We start from the raw sequence: 19193 nt of genomic DNA on the forward strand, positions 1-19193 counted from the left end.
TTCCCCTTCCTCCTACCCTGACCCTTGATCAGATTTGCAATATTTTATGCCATCAAACTGGGAGCTGAAGTGATCAGACAATGCTTATGATTTCAGCTCCTTTTTTTAGTAGGGTGAAAACATTTAGCAACGTGGTGGGCTACACTTACAGTAATCTGTTAAGCTTATTGGAGTTTTACTGAGATGCTTTAAAAGTTTTAGGATGGGATGTGCCTTACATGCAAAAATCCTGCTGATGCTGGCATCTGAACTGAAGACAGTGATGGAGGGCATTCCTATATTCTTTCAAGGAGGCTATGTACTAACTCAGCAGTGAATTACTATATAGGTAGTGGCATGTTACAACCTCCCTGAGGTCTTCTGAGTCCCGAGGTAGTAATAGCTCATTAAAATGGTAGTTAATGAGTATAAAGGGATCATTATACGATCTCCTACATGATGGGTAGGGCTAAATCCTAACTAGCTCAGTAGAAAGTATTCTGAATAAAGAAGGAAAGAATTTGACAAATGCTGCTGGTAGTTCTTTATAAACCTAGTTATTTAAAACAATGTTTTTGAGAAACATACGCAGAGAAATAATTTTTGAATAAATTAATACCTTTTTAGAAATGTCTTTTAGGGCTTTCAGACGCATTACTATTAGTATTTTTAATCTTTGATTAAAAATATGCAGCATTTTGCCACTTCTGATCAGTTGGGTTTGAAGTTAAAAAAAAAAGAGAAAAAATATTTTACCTTATGACTGCTTACATTTGATGTTTTTTTAAGATCACAGAATATTCTGAGTTGGAAGGGCCCCTCAAGGATCAAGTCCAAATCTTAAATGAATGGCCCATAGCTCAGGATTTGTAGACCTTTTCTGTTTTACATGCCAAAAATAAAAAGTGAAACAGTTTTGCCTTGTGGTAGGTGAGTGGCATTCCCCAAATATGGTTTTATTCATGGAAAATAGAATCACCTCACCCATGATGTGGTATTTTCTATTTTTTTTTTTTTTTCATTTAGCAATGGTTATTTTCTGGAAAAAGGTGCTAAGAATTTATTCAAACTGGACAATGTGGATTTTGCACCGTGAGATGAAAAACTACTTGATCTCAGTAAATTCTTCATGTCTTTTTTTAGACTCTAGGATGATAAACAAACAGATGAAAAATTGTGGACTCAGGTACACCTGGATCTCTCAGCTCAGGTTCAGTGGACAGAGCTATTGCTAAGTGTCCTTAACCTAAGAAAAATAACATTGCTTCTACAAAATGAGCCCTTCAGTAATATTATAGGAAAAGTAGGGTGGAAGCAAATATGAAATGTATTAAGTAAAAAAATATAAATATATTGTAAACATATATAATATTTGGAGAGAGAAGCTCCTGCTTTCTGTCTTAAATGAATGAATTATGCCTGCTCTTCATGGATGTGGTTTACTACAGCAGCTCTACCCTATCCTAATTTATGTGGTTTTGTTGCAGCATTTAAGGATGTATTTATAATAACCCAGATACAGAATATTTTTAAAGGAACAGTTAAATTAATTTTTTTAAAAAAAGTTTTACTTGTGGAAATTTCTGCTTGTTTTTCTTGTTCAGCTTAGTCCTTATTTTCATCTGACATTGTCAAGGAATCTCGCTTATCATATCTGTTCATATCTGTATTACCATCTTTCAAGGTTAAAGCTGGTAATGGATGTAAAAGTATTCTAAACTTAAATTATATGGATGCCTTACTTGTGATCATCTGCTACGGGATGACTTTCTTAGTTTGGAGCAGCTGCTGTGTAACAGGACAAATAAGCCTAATGCCTAGTGGTGCAAATCATGGAGTGGGGTCCCATGGGTTTTCACAGCTAAGAAGTGTTTCCTGCCGCCCCTTTTGATTTGCCACTCCTTTCGAAGCCCTTTTAGGTTCTGTGAAATTTCATGGACTCTTCCGGCATGAACATCTGTCATCTTCAGTGTGACAAGAATATTGTCTTTCAGCTAGGACCTTTTAAACTACATAAACAGATGCAGTAAATCCAGTCGGTATATTTTCAGTGTAATTATTAAATTGATCATCAAAAGGGTATTTAAATTCTAAAATATAAGACTGTTAGTGACCTACTGTACCCTGCTGTGACAGAGCTGGTTAAATCGAAGTCCTGCCTGATAAATGTATGCAAGACTTGTTTGTGAAGGAGACTTCAGCAGTCTGTTCCAGTGATATGCTGGTGTTGCTTATGGGATGTTTTCCTGGTACCTGACTTGAATCTTCCTGTGCTGCCAGCTGACTGATAGTGCTTAGCCCCGGGTAGATCAGACAAAGCAATAATTAAAGTTTTCCTTTAAAGCTACCTTTTGCATATTTAAATATGTTATTTTCTTGTGCCAGCTGCCTTTTCTGTAAGCTTAAGTCACTCTTGTTCTTTTGGCTTTTCACTGTTCTATTCTTCTAGACCTCTTATTAGTAAGATTTCTTTGTTTATCATCTGAACATGTTCCTGGCTGTCTTTAATTGTATTGTTTGAACTGGGTGCAGCAATCTGCTGAGGTCTTACAATTGCTGTGTGACATGGCACGGCTGCTTGTTGCCATACTGCTCATGTCACAGTGCTGTGCAGCACAGAAAGGCAGCATCGTGCCTCTGACTCACCCTCAGCTTGTGATTTACTCATCATTTCTGCCTAACTGCTTTCTTCTATCCTGTGTTTTTGTCGTTGATGAATTCTGTCCAGATGTAGACCATTAGTCTTTCATTCAGGAAATAATGTCATATTTTTTAACAGCAATTCTCCGATTTGTCCAGATCTTTTAAAACTCTAGAACTCAGTTCTCTTTGACTGCATCGTGTAGGTTTTTCAGGTTAGTGTTAACTACCCGGTTAATCATGATTCTGTAATTCACTTGCCAGTTAAAATACTGACTGTGAGCTTGGGACACAGGCTTCATAAAATCCTTTTTGATACACCTTTTCATTTTTTACTGTTAGGGCCTTTGAATATTTAAGGTATTATTTATTTTTATTTTCTTTCCATTTTGTTTTGCGCAAGAGAAAGCTGTATGATACCCATGTTTTTGTTTAAAATAAGGTTGTACATTAAAAACATTACTAAAATCAGTGTAGAAAAATGGTCACGCTATTTTTTCCAAACTTATTTAACTCTCTTTTTAAAATGCTTCATGGAGTTGAGCAGCAATTACAAATATAAATTAGAGCATTGTATAAACGTTAAGGGCTGCTGCTGGGGACGTAAGGTTTTTGCACCTTTGTTTTTAAACTACTATGTGTATATATGTGAAAATGTATACGATGGATCTATCTGGGTGTATGGGCATATATATTGGTGTCCTTCACTGCTGATAAGCTGAAGAAGTTGCTAATAAATAGTTAATGTTTATTCTATAAATTAATACCTGTGGGGATTATTCACCTTGTGAGTGTTGTTGATGCATAAGATAATGGGTATATTTTTGAAAACTTTTGTGTTGAAGGTAATTGTGCTTTGTTTGCTTCTTGTATGGCATTATGTTTTCATTCATACCTCCTATATCCTGTCCCTCAAATGCTCTTTCTTCATTTTTTGGCCATCAGAAGGAGGGTAATAAACACCTTTGATAAAAATATGAAAAGTTTCAGCAATTGAAGTTGCAGACACAGAAGTGACAGTAACTGTTTAGGTGACACAGGAATTTGGTAATTCAAAGCTTAAACAATTTTAGGGGGGTTATAATTTATTTTTTAAATAGGTATTTAGTTGTCACTAAGATCTTAGTGTGTAGTTGTTAGAAATCTCCCTGCAAAATTTACCCTTGAACTGAAATCAGGGAAGAGTTTTTTGGGAAGATGTCTAGGTGTGTCAGAGTGTATGGGTCAGTTCTGGTGCAAGGGTGTAATGAGAACAGGAATAGCAAAAGGAGGAAGAGGTAAAGGTGTGGTAGGGATGTAGCCTTGCTGATTTTCTAATTTTCTTTAATTCCTTACCCTAAGAAAAGAAGCTGGAAACGTTCTGAAGCAGAAATGTACCAAGAACACTATATAAACAGTCAAATAGCAGCATATTTTTGGCATTACATCATGGGAAGGGTTGGAACTTGTCAGATGCAACACCCTAAAATCTTTGCTCATGCTCCACAGTGGTGAATGGGGACTGCATGCAGCTGTCCTTGGGTCCAGTGTCACCTCTTGTCAATCAAGGGGCTGTGCTATCTGAGAGCAAAGGCATTGAGCATGAAATGCACTGCAGGAGACACCACATTTTGCTTTCCCTGCCAACCTGGGCTGCAAAAGCAATAGTCTTTCTTTGGAGCAACTTAATTCCTCTGAAAGTGTTGCAGGATCAGGAATTTTGTAGGTAATGTTTTTATGTGAGAGCTGTAGGCTGGAAATCTCAGATGTAATAGGCAGATTTTTAAGAGAACTCACTAAAAACAACTTTCTTTAGTCTATAAGGTATATGCACACATGTATATATAAATATATACAACTATCTATATTATAAAAATATGTAATACATGTAACTGTGTAAACAATAATTTCATGTATCAAATAGAATAAAAATAAATATGTAATAGTGTTCCTAGAAAAGCATGTGAAATAAATAAAGATTGTCTACTAATTCCTTCATTTTGAGCTATCAGAATAGAAAACTAAATGCAAATAAAATACAGCAGTAGGAAGACTCTATCCATTGTGAATTTGAAGAATAATTCTAAAGTGGTTGAGAGTTGATGAGTGTTCTCTGCATCTCAGAGACAAAGTCTCTATTAAAATATATACTTATGGTTGTACATGACACTGTTCTCTTGGACAGTGTAATTTTTCCTAAGTAATTAGTTTCTGAAAATATGCAGAAGGTAAAATAGTTGAAAGGAAGAAAAGAATTATATATAAATACTGTTGTTCAAGTTGGTGAAGAAAACCTAAGCCCATATAATTGTGCACATATGCTGAGGAGAGCACTTTTTTAGGTTTCTCAAGCATGAGGCAGCAGAATTTTCATTCATTTGGCATGCTAGGCTGAAAACAGAGTCTTCTTTCATTTGACACACTCCCCTGGAAACAAACATGCCAGTGAAGGGATTGTGCCAGTTATCAGAAGCTTACAGGAATACATTGTGCTGGTTTGTATTCATTTTCATTTCATGAATTGCTTTAAAACTTAGCAGAATAAAAAAACATTAAAACACCTTTTTAGCATTATTTTTAGTTCCTATGTATTTCCCTGCTGTGCTGTCATTCAGTTTAAATCAATGGAATGTTGTGAGACACATGGCTGGGTTTGCAGCAGAGCACATCTCTCCTCCTCCCTGCGTATGCTCAGAGTATTCATCTGTAGACAAGCAGCAAATTTGAGTTTTACCCATTTTACATCCTTGGAAAAGATGAGTGTCTTAGAAAGAAGTTCAGTAAAAATAAAGGGTAATTGAACAAAGGTTATGCAGCGAGAAATTTAAGCCAAAACTCAGCTGGTATCTATTAACTATGAAAGTTCACAGATAATATTTGGTCTTCTGGGAGACACTTGTTTTCCTTTCCTAGAGTTATATTCTTCAGGATTGCCAGCAGGTCCTTCCCACCTCTGGAATTTTCTACAAGATTCTATTTCCCTCATAAATGTTTTTCCACATGCAGACTTGGCAAAATCAGGTGTACTTCTTGGAACTAATCTGGTCACGGGAGCTTAAATTAAGACCAGGTTGCAGTAAGTATGTGTGAAGTAAATCTGGGAGTGGTATTGAGGGTCTGTGTCAGCCTGTGCTAAAGCAAAGAGGGGTAAGGAATGAGGAAAAAGGGTCTTGGCTATGTGGTTTCCATCCTAAGAGTTACCTGGGGAGGGGTTGTGGAGTCTCAGCTGTGGCTGTTCTGTCTCCGTGTGTTAATGAGGCACTAAGGAGGCAATCACCCACCCGAGTTCCTTGGTGCTGCCTAAGGAGTGACGACAGTGGGTGTTTCATCGTTGACCTGCAGTCACGTTTGTTTGTTCTCTGACACTTAGGGATACTCGTTTTCTGTGGACTTCACATGAACACAAACAAATAGATAGTATCAGTGTTGACACAATGTTTAATAGATGGTGGTAGCTTCTGTCCAGTGATCTGTGCCTGCATGTTGGTGAGTTTTGTGGGACAGGCTGTACATCCTGCAGTTTGAAATCATAGCTGAAAAACAGGTGATTGTAACTTTACAAAGTGTACTTTGTTTCCTCCTATTCTGCTTCAGCTTGTATGGCTGATGCTCACCAGAAGAAAAGTGGTGACTTATACCCTCTCTTCTACACAGAAGTACTGAATGAAATATTTTTATCAAAGAAACCCAATACATTTGAATTGCTCTAGAATTAAAAAAAAAAAAAAAAGAAAAGAAAATTAGAAAATCCAAACACCAAAGCTTCATAGGTTTGATTTATAGTTTGGGAAGGCTGAAAAAGGCCTGCCTGCACTGATGTTGCTAACAAGTTCAGACTCGAAATACAGTCAGCTGGTGCTCTACACAGTTGTCACTTTTTGCCAAATAGCTTCAGTAACATGGCTGTGGAAAATTCCACACAGTCATTCAGTGGCAGTGCAATGACATAGACATACTGATGTCATTTTCCTTTCACCCATTAACTGGTGATTGGACAAACTGCAAGTGAATAGAAATGTGATTTCTATCTGCATAGTTGGTTCTGGGACCATGAGCCTTCCATTGCTAATAAAGATACTGCCACCTATTTGAAGACATTGGCAGACATATTTAAAACCCAAGATGAATTGAGCACATTTAGTGCGTTAGAAGCAGTTGCTAAATTGTGAGTAACTAAGTCTTGTTGTATAACTGCATTGCACTCAAGGGAACAATTTAGGTTTTGAATTGTGTATGTTGGTAAGTGAAAACTATGTAGACATTGATTATTTTTTCCCCTTGACCTAATCACTGTTTGCCTATGGCAATATCTGATATGTTATGTGTTCACCAAGAATTGTCTTGGGAACACAATGAGGCTTTTTTTTAGCTTCATTAGTAATCATAGTTACATTAGGAATGGAAGGCAATGGAGTAATATGCTTGTATTGTGTACTACATCAGTTGGTTGATTTATTGTAAAGGTGGACATGAACTCTGTGGGACTCTGAATTTGTATTGGCAGAGGAGGAGACCAGATTTAAAACTTTGTGCATCTTGAACAGGAATTTAATTTTAAAAGAATGGAAGACAAATGTGCATTTATATATTTTATTTTTTTGTTGTGAAAAATTCCTTTCTGTGTTCCTACTTATATATTTGTAGTATGAGAGAACTTTCCTTGGTAATACTAGAGAATTTGGACATGATGCTGACTAAAATGAAATTTAGTAATGTGTTTTTCATTGTCAGAATTCAACAAGCTGCCAAAAGTACATCATAAACAGGGAGAAGAATGTTTCTTCTTTTGTCCCACTCTTTGAATCTGACATGTATTGCCCTTTAGACAAAAATGTGAAAGTCCAGCAGAAACCTTCAGAAATGTGTTTGACTTTTGACATTCTGTTGATTTATTTAAATGTTAATTGTGTTTCTATGCTAACATACTTGTTTGAAATATAAGGGATTATAAAATAAATGTACAAGATTTAACTTTTAAGTTCTGCCTAGAGGTCATGTAACTAGGCACATGGACACTCTATTTGATCAAATGTTGGGCATTAAAAAATGAACACTTGCGTATTTCCATGCATAAGAAGCCATACTATGGCCTACCTAAGTGTAGACTTGCTGTTTTGTATTTCTGAGAACCGATTGTAGCACAAAACAAAGAGATGTTCAACCTTGGAACCATGATGGGACAATATTGCTTTGGAAGGATATTTATCAGGAAATAAGGTGGTTCTCATGATGTTTGTATCCACCTGAGGGTGACAGTGTGACAGGCTTATTTCCAACAATTGGTGGCAAAACTTGCAAACTTGAAGCAGTGTTGAAGAAATCAGTGAATCAGCAGCACTTGCTGTCTGTGACATTATCAGCTCCTTCTGCTATTAACTGAGGTGCCTCTACAGGTTTTGCTTTTCCCTCCTTAGATGTAACTGAGGTTGAGATTTCTCTAGCAAACAAAGCAACCTAACATGTTGGTTCTTTTAAACAAGCAAAACCTTAGTGTGGTCATGGCTTTCTCTAGTCTCCGGACTTCTGTTGTAATATGTAAAATAATGTCTTAGTCTGCAGAGAACACCAACTCTTAACTCTGTGTCTAAAAGCTTTAGCTTTTATGGAAATGTTACTGAAGATGGCCAGCAGAGTCAGGTCTCTCAGAGCAGCTGGCATCAATGTGGGAGGTGTTTCTTTATTGGTTGGAAAGAATCATTCTTTATAACTTATTTAAAGTCACACACTGGTAGGAAGGAACTTGTGTGGAGATGAGTCGTTTCTCAGAAACTAATGACTTTTGTTCAGGGCGGGTTCTAGAGGATCGGGAACTCTGCCTGAAGATGCCTGACAGTACCTATAGGTAGCATTAATTGGCAAAATATTTCAAATATACAATGGTCCTCTGTGTTGTGTTTGGGGGTATTGTGGGGAATGGGTTAGCAGGCAGGCTTACTGCTTTAGAAATGAATATGTGCCAGGTGTAATGAAATAATTGACAATAATATCCCATTATTTAATTTTTGTTGATATTATAATATGCTCTTCAACCCTTTAGAGGCTTAATTACAATAAGCTGATATGTTGATAAAGATCACTTTCATGGTTTAGATAAAACCATGGCCAGTAAAATATTTCCTGGTTTTTTATTTGCTATAGTAGTGTTTAAATAATTATATTTTGTTTGAAGACAAGCCCATGTTGTTTATGAAGTGGCTGACTGGGTTGGTAGATGAGGGGAAACAAAACAATCTCTGCATTATTTCTGGGAACTAACATGTACCATCTGGTTTTATAAATTTCTAAATTTGTAAGTTTATACACTTATTTCAACTTCTCAAGGTGAAACAACCTAAATATTTTAGCAACTTTATAATTTCAGAGTTGTCTTGGTATCTTTTGCTTTGCTTAAGCATTGAACAGATAAAATACCTTTTATCTTGAGCTCTTACACAAACAATCCTACTGCTCCCAAATAAAACAAAAATTTCAATTCTTCAGATACAACTGAAAACACTGTAACTTCTTTTTTGCTTGTTTGGTGTTTGAAGTAATTGGAAGAATATTGCAGAACAGCCTTTAATATGTTATATTAGGTTTTTAACTGATAAAGCATAATCATGAGTTGTTAATCATGGGTGCTCCAAAAATAATACCCAGCATATCTAAATGTGTGGTAGAGAAGGAATAAGTTGTAGTTTATCCAAAATACAAATCTAGACGTACTCATTTGTCAAGGTTATCATAGTCTCAATCTCTAATTTATAAAAGATATTTTTGCATCTCATTTTCCCATGTATTTCATATAATTCTATTAAGTCCACATCCCAAGAATTTAATAATTCTTTGAACTTAGAATAGATATGTAGTCACTATCTCTTCCTTCCCTTTAGCTGAGAGTTAAAAGTAAACCTGTGAAACAATGGCAATATGAAACAACTCATTGGCAGTAATCAAGCTGGAAGCAAGTTGCTTTTTGAGCAGAGGAATTCTGCTTCAGTGTGCACATGCCTTGGAAGTAGATTTGAAAATGGAAAAATTTAAAAATGGATGTGTGGTATTTTCAGGAGAAATCTTCTTTCAGTAGTAAAAACATTTTCCTTTGACAGAGAAGAGACTATGGAAACTTTGGTCTTTTATTAGGGGAAAACATGAACTTCCTTAAAGATATTTTCTGTGCTGTATTTTCACAAATTCTGCATTTTCCCCTGCTTTTCTCCCTCCCCTAGTTCAGTCTTTTTCTATTATTCACTCTGGGCCCAAACTTGTACACAGCATTTTAATAGCCTGATATTAAAAAACCAAAATTAAAGTAATGATATATAATAAAAAGCCTAGCAGACTAATTACAGTATTGAATTAATTATTATCTTATTTCACTTGGTTATATGGCCAATTCAGGTCTGGGTTTTTAATCCCTGTTTATACTGTAATTTTGAGAGAGAGAATATACTTAGGAATAAAGGAGAAAATACTTCGGAATAGCATATATAAAATCAAGAAATAAAAATTGTCAGATAAGCAGTTGATTTCTCAACTGTTGCCTTGGACATGTTAGCAGTAAAATGCAAGTAGTTCTGTTTAAATGTTGTGCTTTGTGTATCTTCTGGTGAGGATTACACCTATATGATATAGAATACAGCACTTGGTATCTTCATTTCTGGCTATCTTAGCAGCATGTACTAAATAGCAGCCATTATTCAGAAATTTGCATTTGTGCAGCTTAGTGGGTACATCATTCTGTGTTTAATTTTATTTTTTTCCCAAAATGCGTGCAATTCTTGTAATGGTTAAGGTATAGATTGATGTCAGTGCTACAGTATAGCTCCAAGACTGCAATTTAAAGCTACTTTAGAAAAATACAATTCTTTAGACATGGTGAAGCTGAAGTTGAATGGAAGTCCTATTAGGAGTGAATTGCATGTAAATATTAATAAGGGAAGAGTTCCTAGCAAGTCCTGAGTTTGGGAAATTGAGCATGATAATTTGCTGAAATTATGTCTGTCTTGAAGATATGCAGATGCAATAATTTTCAGTTTTCAGTTGAACTTTTAAATGGTGCAGAAGGTGCCTGGGCTAGGTTTTAAGCAAGGAAGTGTTTGCAAGTATTGGCAAATGTCGTTGTAATGGATGTATGGTAATGAAAGGAGTTAAGATGAAAGATGAATTGGACTGAATGGCTGTTAAGTCATTTAGGCTGGGCTGGTTGCAGGTTTGGTTGTTAGATGTCTCAAATTACGTTGCCTTAGTTCCTACACTTGGTTGGCTGCCTACAGATCTTCAAAAAGTTCAGGGAATTGTTTTCTCACAATTTGCTTTGTTTTCCTCTTTTTCAGGATGCTTCATCCGCAGACATTCGGAAAGCGTATCGAAAGCTTTCTCTGGTTCTGCACCCAGACAAGAATAAAGATGAAAATGCAGAAATACAGTTTAGGCAAGTAAGTAAAATGTGTGGCAATGAAACTTCTAGGGGAAAATAGAATTTTTATGTCGATGTTGTTTTAGTAAGGACAGTGGTACACCTTGGAAATTAGTAAGTTAAACATTGAATTACAGTTTTGCTGATGTAGCTAGACTAAAACCAAGTACACTTTTTTGGAATTAACTGTTTCAATAACTTGTATTTCATATTTACCTATATATTAAAAATAATTTGAACATAATGCTTATACACTTAGGAGCTAAATATGTTTTGCACTTCCAAAAGGAGTGGGGAAAATTTCTGATCAGTTCTCAACACAAGTCCTAGATAGGCATAATTTAATGAAAATAATTCATTTTAGTTATTTTTGAATATTTGTGGAGTGAAATAACATGACTTTGTAATTAGCTCTACCTTTAAAAATATACCTCGGGCTGAACTCAGCTTACTTGATTTTAGTGAGATCTTCAGGATCTTCTAACTGAGACAAGGCTTAGTTTGACAGATGTGAGGATGGGGATAAAGTCTTGTATAAGGGTTGCTTGTTTCTGTCTGATGACATTTGTATATGAATATACTTTTGCACACTGAGTTTGCCTCTTAGTGGTGTAGGGAAAAGTGAAAACTAGCCAAGACCATTTGTTGGCAAATGTAGAAATGATACTACTGTTCAAAATTTATAAATTCAGTCATAAAGTAAAATCTTTCTGTGTTTTCTTTTTTGGTGTGGTGTTTGTTTGTTTTAGTTGGTGGCCATCTATGAGGTTTTAAAGGATGAAGAAAGGAGGCAGAGGTGAGTTAAATTGCACAGGTTTTTAAATAAAGCATTCATACCAGTGCTGTATTCAAGCTCTGTTTGACTTAGTTGTAACACTTCAGATTATTCTTTTGCATAATTTCAGTTAGTAAAATCTATGTAATTGTTTAATTAAAGATTGTATATGGCTTAAATGGCAAAATAGTGTTTTTGCATGGCATACTGTTTTTTCTCCTTTAAAATCAGTACTTGAAAACTTTGAAAGCTAGCTGTTATTTCAAGCAATTTTAAAAAATACTTAACAGCCATATCAGCTTTTTTGCTCAGTTGTCAATTTTTAAAAACTGTGATTAAGAAATATTGGCCATTTATTCAAATGTCAGTAATACCTCCCTGTATCAGTAAAAGGCCTGTTGCCTGATATTTAGGGATTATTTTCTTTGTATGCTGTCTTCAGCATTGTTTTCTGTTGCTTAGTTCATAGTTTTTTTTGGTTTTTTTTTTTCAGATGTAATAGTGGAAGCTTTTAAATATTTTTTAATAAATGCTAGTTGTCCTTGCTGGTTCAGGAGCTGTTCCAGCAGTACCTGAAGGGTAGGATAAAGAACTGGAAACCTGGGGCTAATTTACTTTCTGGAAGATTATTTTGAACTCTTTTTCCTGTTTTTAAACAAATAGGAGTTTCAACCAATGATTATCAGAGAAACTGATACACTGAAAGACTTTTGCTTTTGGGTTGGTGTTTTAGTAGATCATCTTTCAGCTTACAAGTCTTTAAACGGGGTTTTATGAGACATTTCTTGAAGGGATTTTGGCTTTGTAGATGTCTTGGCAGGAGTCCAGGGTTTATAGTACAGATTATCTACTTTTTTGATAATCCCCCTTTCAAGTGTCATGAAAATATACTTCATGGAAGCACTTCTGGAAATTTGTGGGGTTTTTTATTGCATCCTTCTAAAGAGAATTTAATTGTGAAGTTACACTTAACAAAAGTTTAAAAAATGTTAGCTAAATGATTTCAGGCCACTAAAAGTGAATTATCCCCCAGCTCTTCCCAACTTTTTGTTAGTAGCATTGTTGGCATGCACTTCAGATTGTTGTTTCTCTGAAACTTAGTTCCATCATGGAACTTGTAGGAATTTCCTTGCAGCTGTAATAGAAGCTTTTTGCACGAAACTGTGATGCAGAAGCTTGCAAAAACTATGGCTTAAGCCTTGCATACATTACAAACGTGACTAACTTACTCAAATATTGTTAATTAGTGCATCAGTGATTAAAAGAAAAGTTAAAGCAGCAGCAGATTGTTCTGTCTTAGATTGATTTGTCACTAACTTATTTTGTAAATAGACAATGTCTTATTTTTCTTGCTCAATGTGGATGTATGGTTGATACTGATTTTATAGTTGAATTAATAGAAATGTGGTGGATTAAGCAGTGTTTACTTCTGGAGAATTTTCTGTAAATAATATGCAGAGTTTAGAAATAACCTGTAGAGCAGAGCTGTATGGTCTCATTGCTTGCAAAGCCCTGTATTGATCAGGTTTATTGCACAGTGTAATGATAATCTCTCAGCTGAGCATGTAAATGGAGGGTGGCCTGTAAGGCGTTGTTGTAGCACGTTTCTAATACAGGTCTTCAGCAAGTGTGATAGGAGCTGCTCTCCCTGTTGTATTGGTTCTGGTGTAAGGCAACTCGAGCCTTACTTGCAGCTGCACAGCAAAGGAAAGGGTGGGAGTTGCTACTCTTTGGAATCTTTGTACTTTAAATGTTGATATTTGGTTTGAATTGCGTGAGGCGATGGGCAGAGTGGGATAGGCTCAGAGCTGGCTCAGGGCCCTGCACTGGGCAGAAGCCACTGGAGCCTCATGCTGGCACTTGGGTGGGAATCCCTTCCCTGCCCCTGAATGCTTTGGGACAGGGTTTGTACCACTGAGAGGAGAGCCAGCTGCAGGCTCCTGCTCTGTGCAGTGAAGGCAGCTGTACCTGGCTCTTACTGTTCCTCTCGAAGGTGGTGTAATCATTCCTGGTGAGTGTGCAGGGAGTGGAGCCAGCAAGAGCAAGAATAAGGTCCTGCACTGTACAGGGGAGTGATGAACTCATTTTGAAACAATAAAACCCCTTCTCCGTGAATGTCATTCTTGGTGAAAGTCAGAGGTGTTGTTCGTCTGTGTCACAACAGAAACAGTGTTTAAAAAGCAGATCTGTTGGCCAGCTACACGTAATTATTTTTCTAAAGCCTTTGCATTTTCTTATTTATCAGTGAATTGTTACTTTATCTGATGGCAGAAGCCTTTGTTAAAATATTACAGTTACTCTACTGACAGTGATATGACTGGGCTTTAAAACATGGTTTTCTTTTTGGAGAAAGTCATTTAGTTGCTCATGAAATATACCAGTATCATTATTAGTACTGCATAGTATGGTAATACTGCCATGTTAGGACTTATCTCCTACACACTTTTGAATGAAACATGATCAAAGCATTCAAATATTCTGACACTAAACATACATGCAGCATCATTTAATGTAGCACTGTTTACCATTAAATTACCAAATTAAACATTATTAAATTAAACATATATGCAGCAGAACACAATATTTTATGTTTTGTATACATGCACCAGTGTGAAATTCTACAGAAAATTTTATCTTTAGGGTATGTAGAGATGGGTGCATTTCCTGCCATACACTTCACCTTTAGGGCATTTGTTGGTAAATCAATTTGACAGTGATAAATTTTATTAGCCTTTGATTATCTTAGTTTATGAAAAATAATTTCATGCGCTTTGGTTAATTGTAATTAGATGTAAAAAAAATCTTAGGTCTTAATTTCATTGTTTGTTACCTTTTTAAGGAGCTTTTTTTACCTACCAGGCCTGTCCTCTGTAACAATGTTGGCTTGATTACAGGAAACAAAACATTTGCAAAGAGATCAAAATACACTTGTGTAGAGTAAGAAAGGTGTCTATCTTAGTTCTCATTAATAATTAAATATCTGTATTTGTAGGTATAATTGTTCTGGCTGATGTTGTGCTGGATGTCTTTGACAGCTTGAGGAAAATAGGCCTCCCAAAATAAAAACCACCAGGGCAATCTTTCTGTAGTTCAGAATGGTCCTCATTAATTCAAGGTTATAGTATATAAACTATATCAGATCTCTGAAATTATTTGAAATATGAAATGCAGTGGCTCTCTTAAAGGGAAAAGTAAATTATAATTACATTAAGATGGATGATACTGTAATTAGTTACTACAGTTAATGGATTTTTTTACTTGCAATGTAATTGATTCACAAAGAACTCTAAAAAGTATTTTATGAAATAAAATAGAAAAAAAAGAAATGTTAATCATCTTGCAATTTGTTACTTTTAGTACAGGACTACCAAGTCTTTCATAGACTGCTGAGTTTTAAAATAAATACTCAGCATGGTTTTAAATGGGGAATGTGTTTGGCTTTCTATTTCTGTACCGGTGCTTTGGGGTTTTTGTAGCTTGTTGACTGCTACATTTCAGAGACAACTGGTAGGCATACTCATATGGGAAAATTTGCTGTATTCTGTGTGCATATGTTTGTGAAAGATATCCTGCAAATTATCTTTTCTTTTCAGCTTGTTTTTTTTCCTACATAGAGTTACAATTAATATAGGTTGCCAAAAGAATGCTTTGTAATTAAATTCCAAATGTAGTTCTTGATGCACACGGATTATCTGTCTTTCATAGTTAATATAAGTGTCTATACAGGAAATCTTTAATGAGCAACTTACCTTTAATTGAATCGCATTTGAAATTTGAAAATTAAGATTTAAAAATTATGGGAGCTACTGAGTTTCAGTAGGATCATTTTCCAGTTGAAAACCTAAAAATCATTGATATCTTTATTTTTCAAATACAGAGCTTAATTACTATTGAAAGCAGTGATTTATCTTTTAACAGTATATATTCTAAAAAGTGGCTTATAATAGAAGTGATCTTCCCTTAAAATGGCCAGTCGTGTGAGCCATAATGCTCATTGATAGTAAAATCAATAGAGCATTGATTCCGAGCCTTAATCCGTGCGGGCTGTTGTTCACAGCAGCCACGTAGCCTGGTAAATACCCAGGGCTGTTTAAAGCACTTAATGCAAGAGGCTCTGCTGTCTTCATTTATTTTTTCTTAACAGATAATTTATAACAGAACATGGTTGCCAAATGTTAGTTTGAAACCTTGGTTTACATATTACTGCATTGTTACCATCAGTATATATGGACTTTATTTCATCGGTAGCCACTTTTTCAGTGCATCAATTAACAACCCTTAGTACATAAGAAAGCAACTGCTTAATAAATGTATATCGAATTAGGTTGTACATGTATTTCTCTGAAGATTTCACAGGAAGAACATCTTATGTAAAACCTTGTTATCAACCTAATTTGTTTTAAAGATGGTTCTGTTTCTAAAATATTCTCTTCTATTATCATTAAAGTCTTGCAAATGTCGTAATATTTTTAAAGGCTAAAACAGTTATTTCTTAAACAAAAGTTAAGTAGAAATTTTAATTTTAAAATAACATCATAAGCAAATTTTCTGAGCAGAGTTTGTATTAAGGTGTCAGTAGTTAATTTGTTTTGACTTACTGGGAAAGGGAAGAAGTTATTAGTTCAAATTTTACAATATTAGATCTTAACTTTAGTATTCTCATTGTTTTAATGGAAGATAGAATTTTGTAATATGAATTTTACTTCTTGTATCATTCAGAACACAGCAGAATCTTGAGGTGTTAAATCTTTTATGCAGACATAATGGTGCCAACTTGAACAAATGTTTTATCAGAAGTTAGCTTTTCAGATATGCACTATAGTAAGGTATATTTTTTTAATTGAAAATCACTGCTTCTCTTTCTGCTTAAAATGAATTTGCTTTTGGAAATAATTTTTTTAGTACATCTCCAAGGTATCAATTTAATAACTATCAAAGTAGCTAGTGCAGTTGTTGCATTTAAATTGATTTACATGTCAAGACTGGCAGTTTAGCAGCTGCGCTATTATTCCTGGATTGGTCAATTTACTTGAGAAAAACCTACTACTGAGTTCTACTGACCTGCATGACAATATAGGCCCTATTTCTATTCCTGTAATTAGGCCTGCGACTAACTCAGAATATTTTTAATTAAAATATTTTGGTCAATGTGTTGCACCAAATTAGGCCTTTCAGTGCAGATTTAATTCTGGAAATGGTGTGATTAGAATATGTAATGAGTTGTGTTCAATTTAAGATTAACAGGTTGTGCATCTTGAACATACAGATTTATGAGTTTACTGTAGAGATTTTTTGTTTGAAACTTTATTCTGAAGAGTTAATTAAAAAAATTGATTTGCATGTTTGTGGTTTATTTTTAAATTGTTAAAATACTGCAAATAAAACACCTCAGACATTTCAAGATACTTCAAGACATTTGTGTGAAGGAAAAGAGATTGTCATAAAATAGTTTCTGTGCAGTTGGTAGGGTTAGTAATTAAAAAGTTTTAAAATAGATTAATTTTTCAAGACAATGTTTCAAATAGAAAATAAAAAACTGGTGAACTTTGTTTTCAAACATCAATATCAAGCCTCTAATTTAAGCTCTTATCTTACAAAGAAGGTATGATAAGTCTGGCGTGTTTTTACCTAATGGATTTTGTGGTACTGAAGGACAAAAACAAAAAGCAGAGATGCTTCTCCCCTCCCCCCAGCACTTGTGCATTTAATTTGTAAAAGAAAAAAGGGTTTCTAATGTTTGAGACATTTGTTCTTGGCTACCTATTTAGTTGTTCATGGGTTATTACTTACTTCGATCACGGAGACGTGCCCACTGATTACGGAGCGCGTAGAACACATTTCTGGAAGTCTCTTACTTCAAAAGTGAATGAACTTGGGAGGGGAGGGGGGAAAGGGTTACAGGAACATTGGAATTTTTTTTTTCCCTGTGCCCCAGTGTTTGGAGCCTGTTTGTTTCCACATGCAAGCCTATCTGCTGACAAAACAAGGCATTACTCTCTTAAAAAAAAATTTACTAAATGATCTTTTGTGTGTGTATTATTCAAGCACTCTGTGGATTATCTTTTGTTTTATAATTGGATGGTTTGGCTTATTTCATTTTTAGCTCTCCATGAAAGCCTGTTATGTTTGCTACTGTAGGTATGATGATATTCTGATCAATGGACTACCAGATTGGCGACAGCCTGTGTTCTACTACAGGCGGGTGAGAAAAATGAGCAATGCTGAGCTGGCATTACTCTTGTTCATTATACTCACAGTGGGTCATTATGCTGTGGTGTGGTCAATCTACCTGGAAAAACAGCTGGTAAGTATTGGTAATAAATCAAACTTGCTTCAATTATTAGTACTGAATTTCCTGTGGAAGTTCGCATATATAGATAGATACCTCTGCCACTTGCCCTGGTTTTAATTTGGACTTTTCATATTTTAAAAATATTATATTTAAAATGATAATAATTACAGAAGGAGATATTCAGTATTTCAGAAATGGTAATCTAAAAACTACTTAATTTTTCTAGAATTGGTAATAAATTGCAAGAGCTGGTCCTGGGTTTTTATCTGGTAGGAAGAAGAGAAAAACTCTATAATTTGTTGATGGAGAATCATATGCTACTGTAGTCATATCTAAGATTTAACAGTAAACAGGCTTTATTTGTTTAAAAGTCATATTTGATTTGCCTTTGTTCTAAGCTAAATGCTTTTTTGTTTTGGGTTTTTTTTAATAGGGTGGTAATTGGTAAGCAGTATAAATCACATTTTTTTAAATAGTTTTATTTTTTGTCATATAAAAGTCTGTTGCACTTAGTAGACTAAGAAAAAAAACTTACCATAACTTGAGAAATATTCATACATTAGCATCTATTTACTTTTTTTTTTATTTTCCACTGCATTATTGAAGTTGATGAATGAGAAAGGAGGCAAGTTGAATGCTTTCTGCTCTTAGAAAACTTTGATTGCTATGGAGATACACATGAGTGACAGAACTGGACTTCATGTGTGTTTAAAGACTGGATACCATGGCAACAGTTATTGTTAAGATAGATCATTTTACTTAATCATGTAGGACCCCAGATACATTTGCATAAATGCTACTCTAGTGTTTACCCTTCACAGAAGAGTCCCAGTAACATTTGTGGTTTACATGCTAATGATAACCTGTAACCGTAGTTCTTTCTACATCAAGGATGAACTGCTTAGCAGAAAAAAGAGGGAAAAGAAGAAAAAAACAGGCAGCAGGAGTACAGATGAAGCCAAACTTGCTGCTCTAGACAAAAATGAAAGGTGGGAAAGAACTCTCTCGTTTTGTGCATTTTAAAACGTTCTGTCAGCTACTGATTCCGTTCTCTTATTTTCTTTTTGCATATTTGAAATACTCTGTGAGAAAAACAACTGTATTTGTAGTAACAGCCATTGCTGATGTAA

At 35.0% G+C, this 19193-nt stretch overlaps 1 protein-coding gene across 1 annotated transcript in view; it reads left to right on the plus strand.

Moving 5' to 3' along the window:
• DNAJC1 (DnaJ heat shock protein family (Hsp40) member C1) overlaps positions 1–19193 on the plus strand; it is a 106570-nt gene that overhangs the window by 24880 nt on the left and 62497 nt on the right. Inside the window, exons 2-5 of the mRNA XM_054273810.1 lie at positions 10914–11015; positions 11746–11792; positions 17910–18075; positions 18955–19052. Of these exons, the coding sequence (XP_054129785.1) occupies positions 10914–11015; positions 11746–11792; positions 17910–18075; positions 18955–19052 (413 nt within the window). The remainder of the gene's footprint in view (positions 1–10913; positions 11016–11745; positions 11793–17909; positions 18076–18954; positions 19053–19193) is intronic.

This window comes from Melozone crissalis, unplaced genomic scaffold (genome assembly GCF_028551555.1).
Source record: "Melozone crissalis strain CALT ecotype California unplaced genomic scaffold, PUWL_Pcris_2 ptg000016l_1, whole genome shotgun sequence".
Lineage (NCBI taxonomy): Eukaryota > Metazoa > Chordata > Aves > Passeriformes > Passerellidae > Melozone > Melozone crissalis.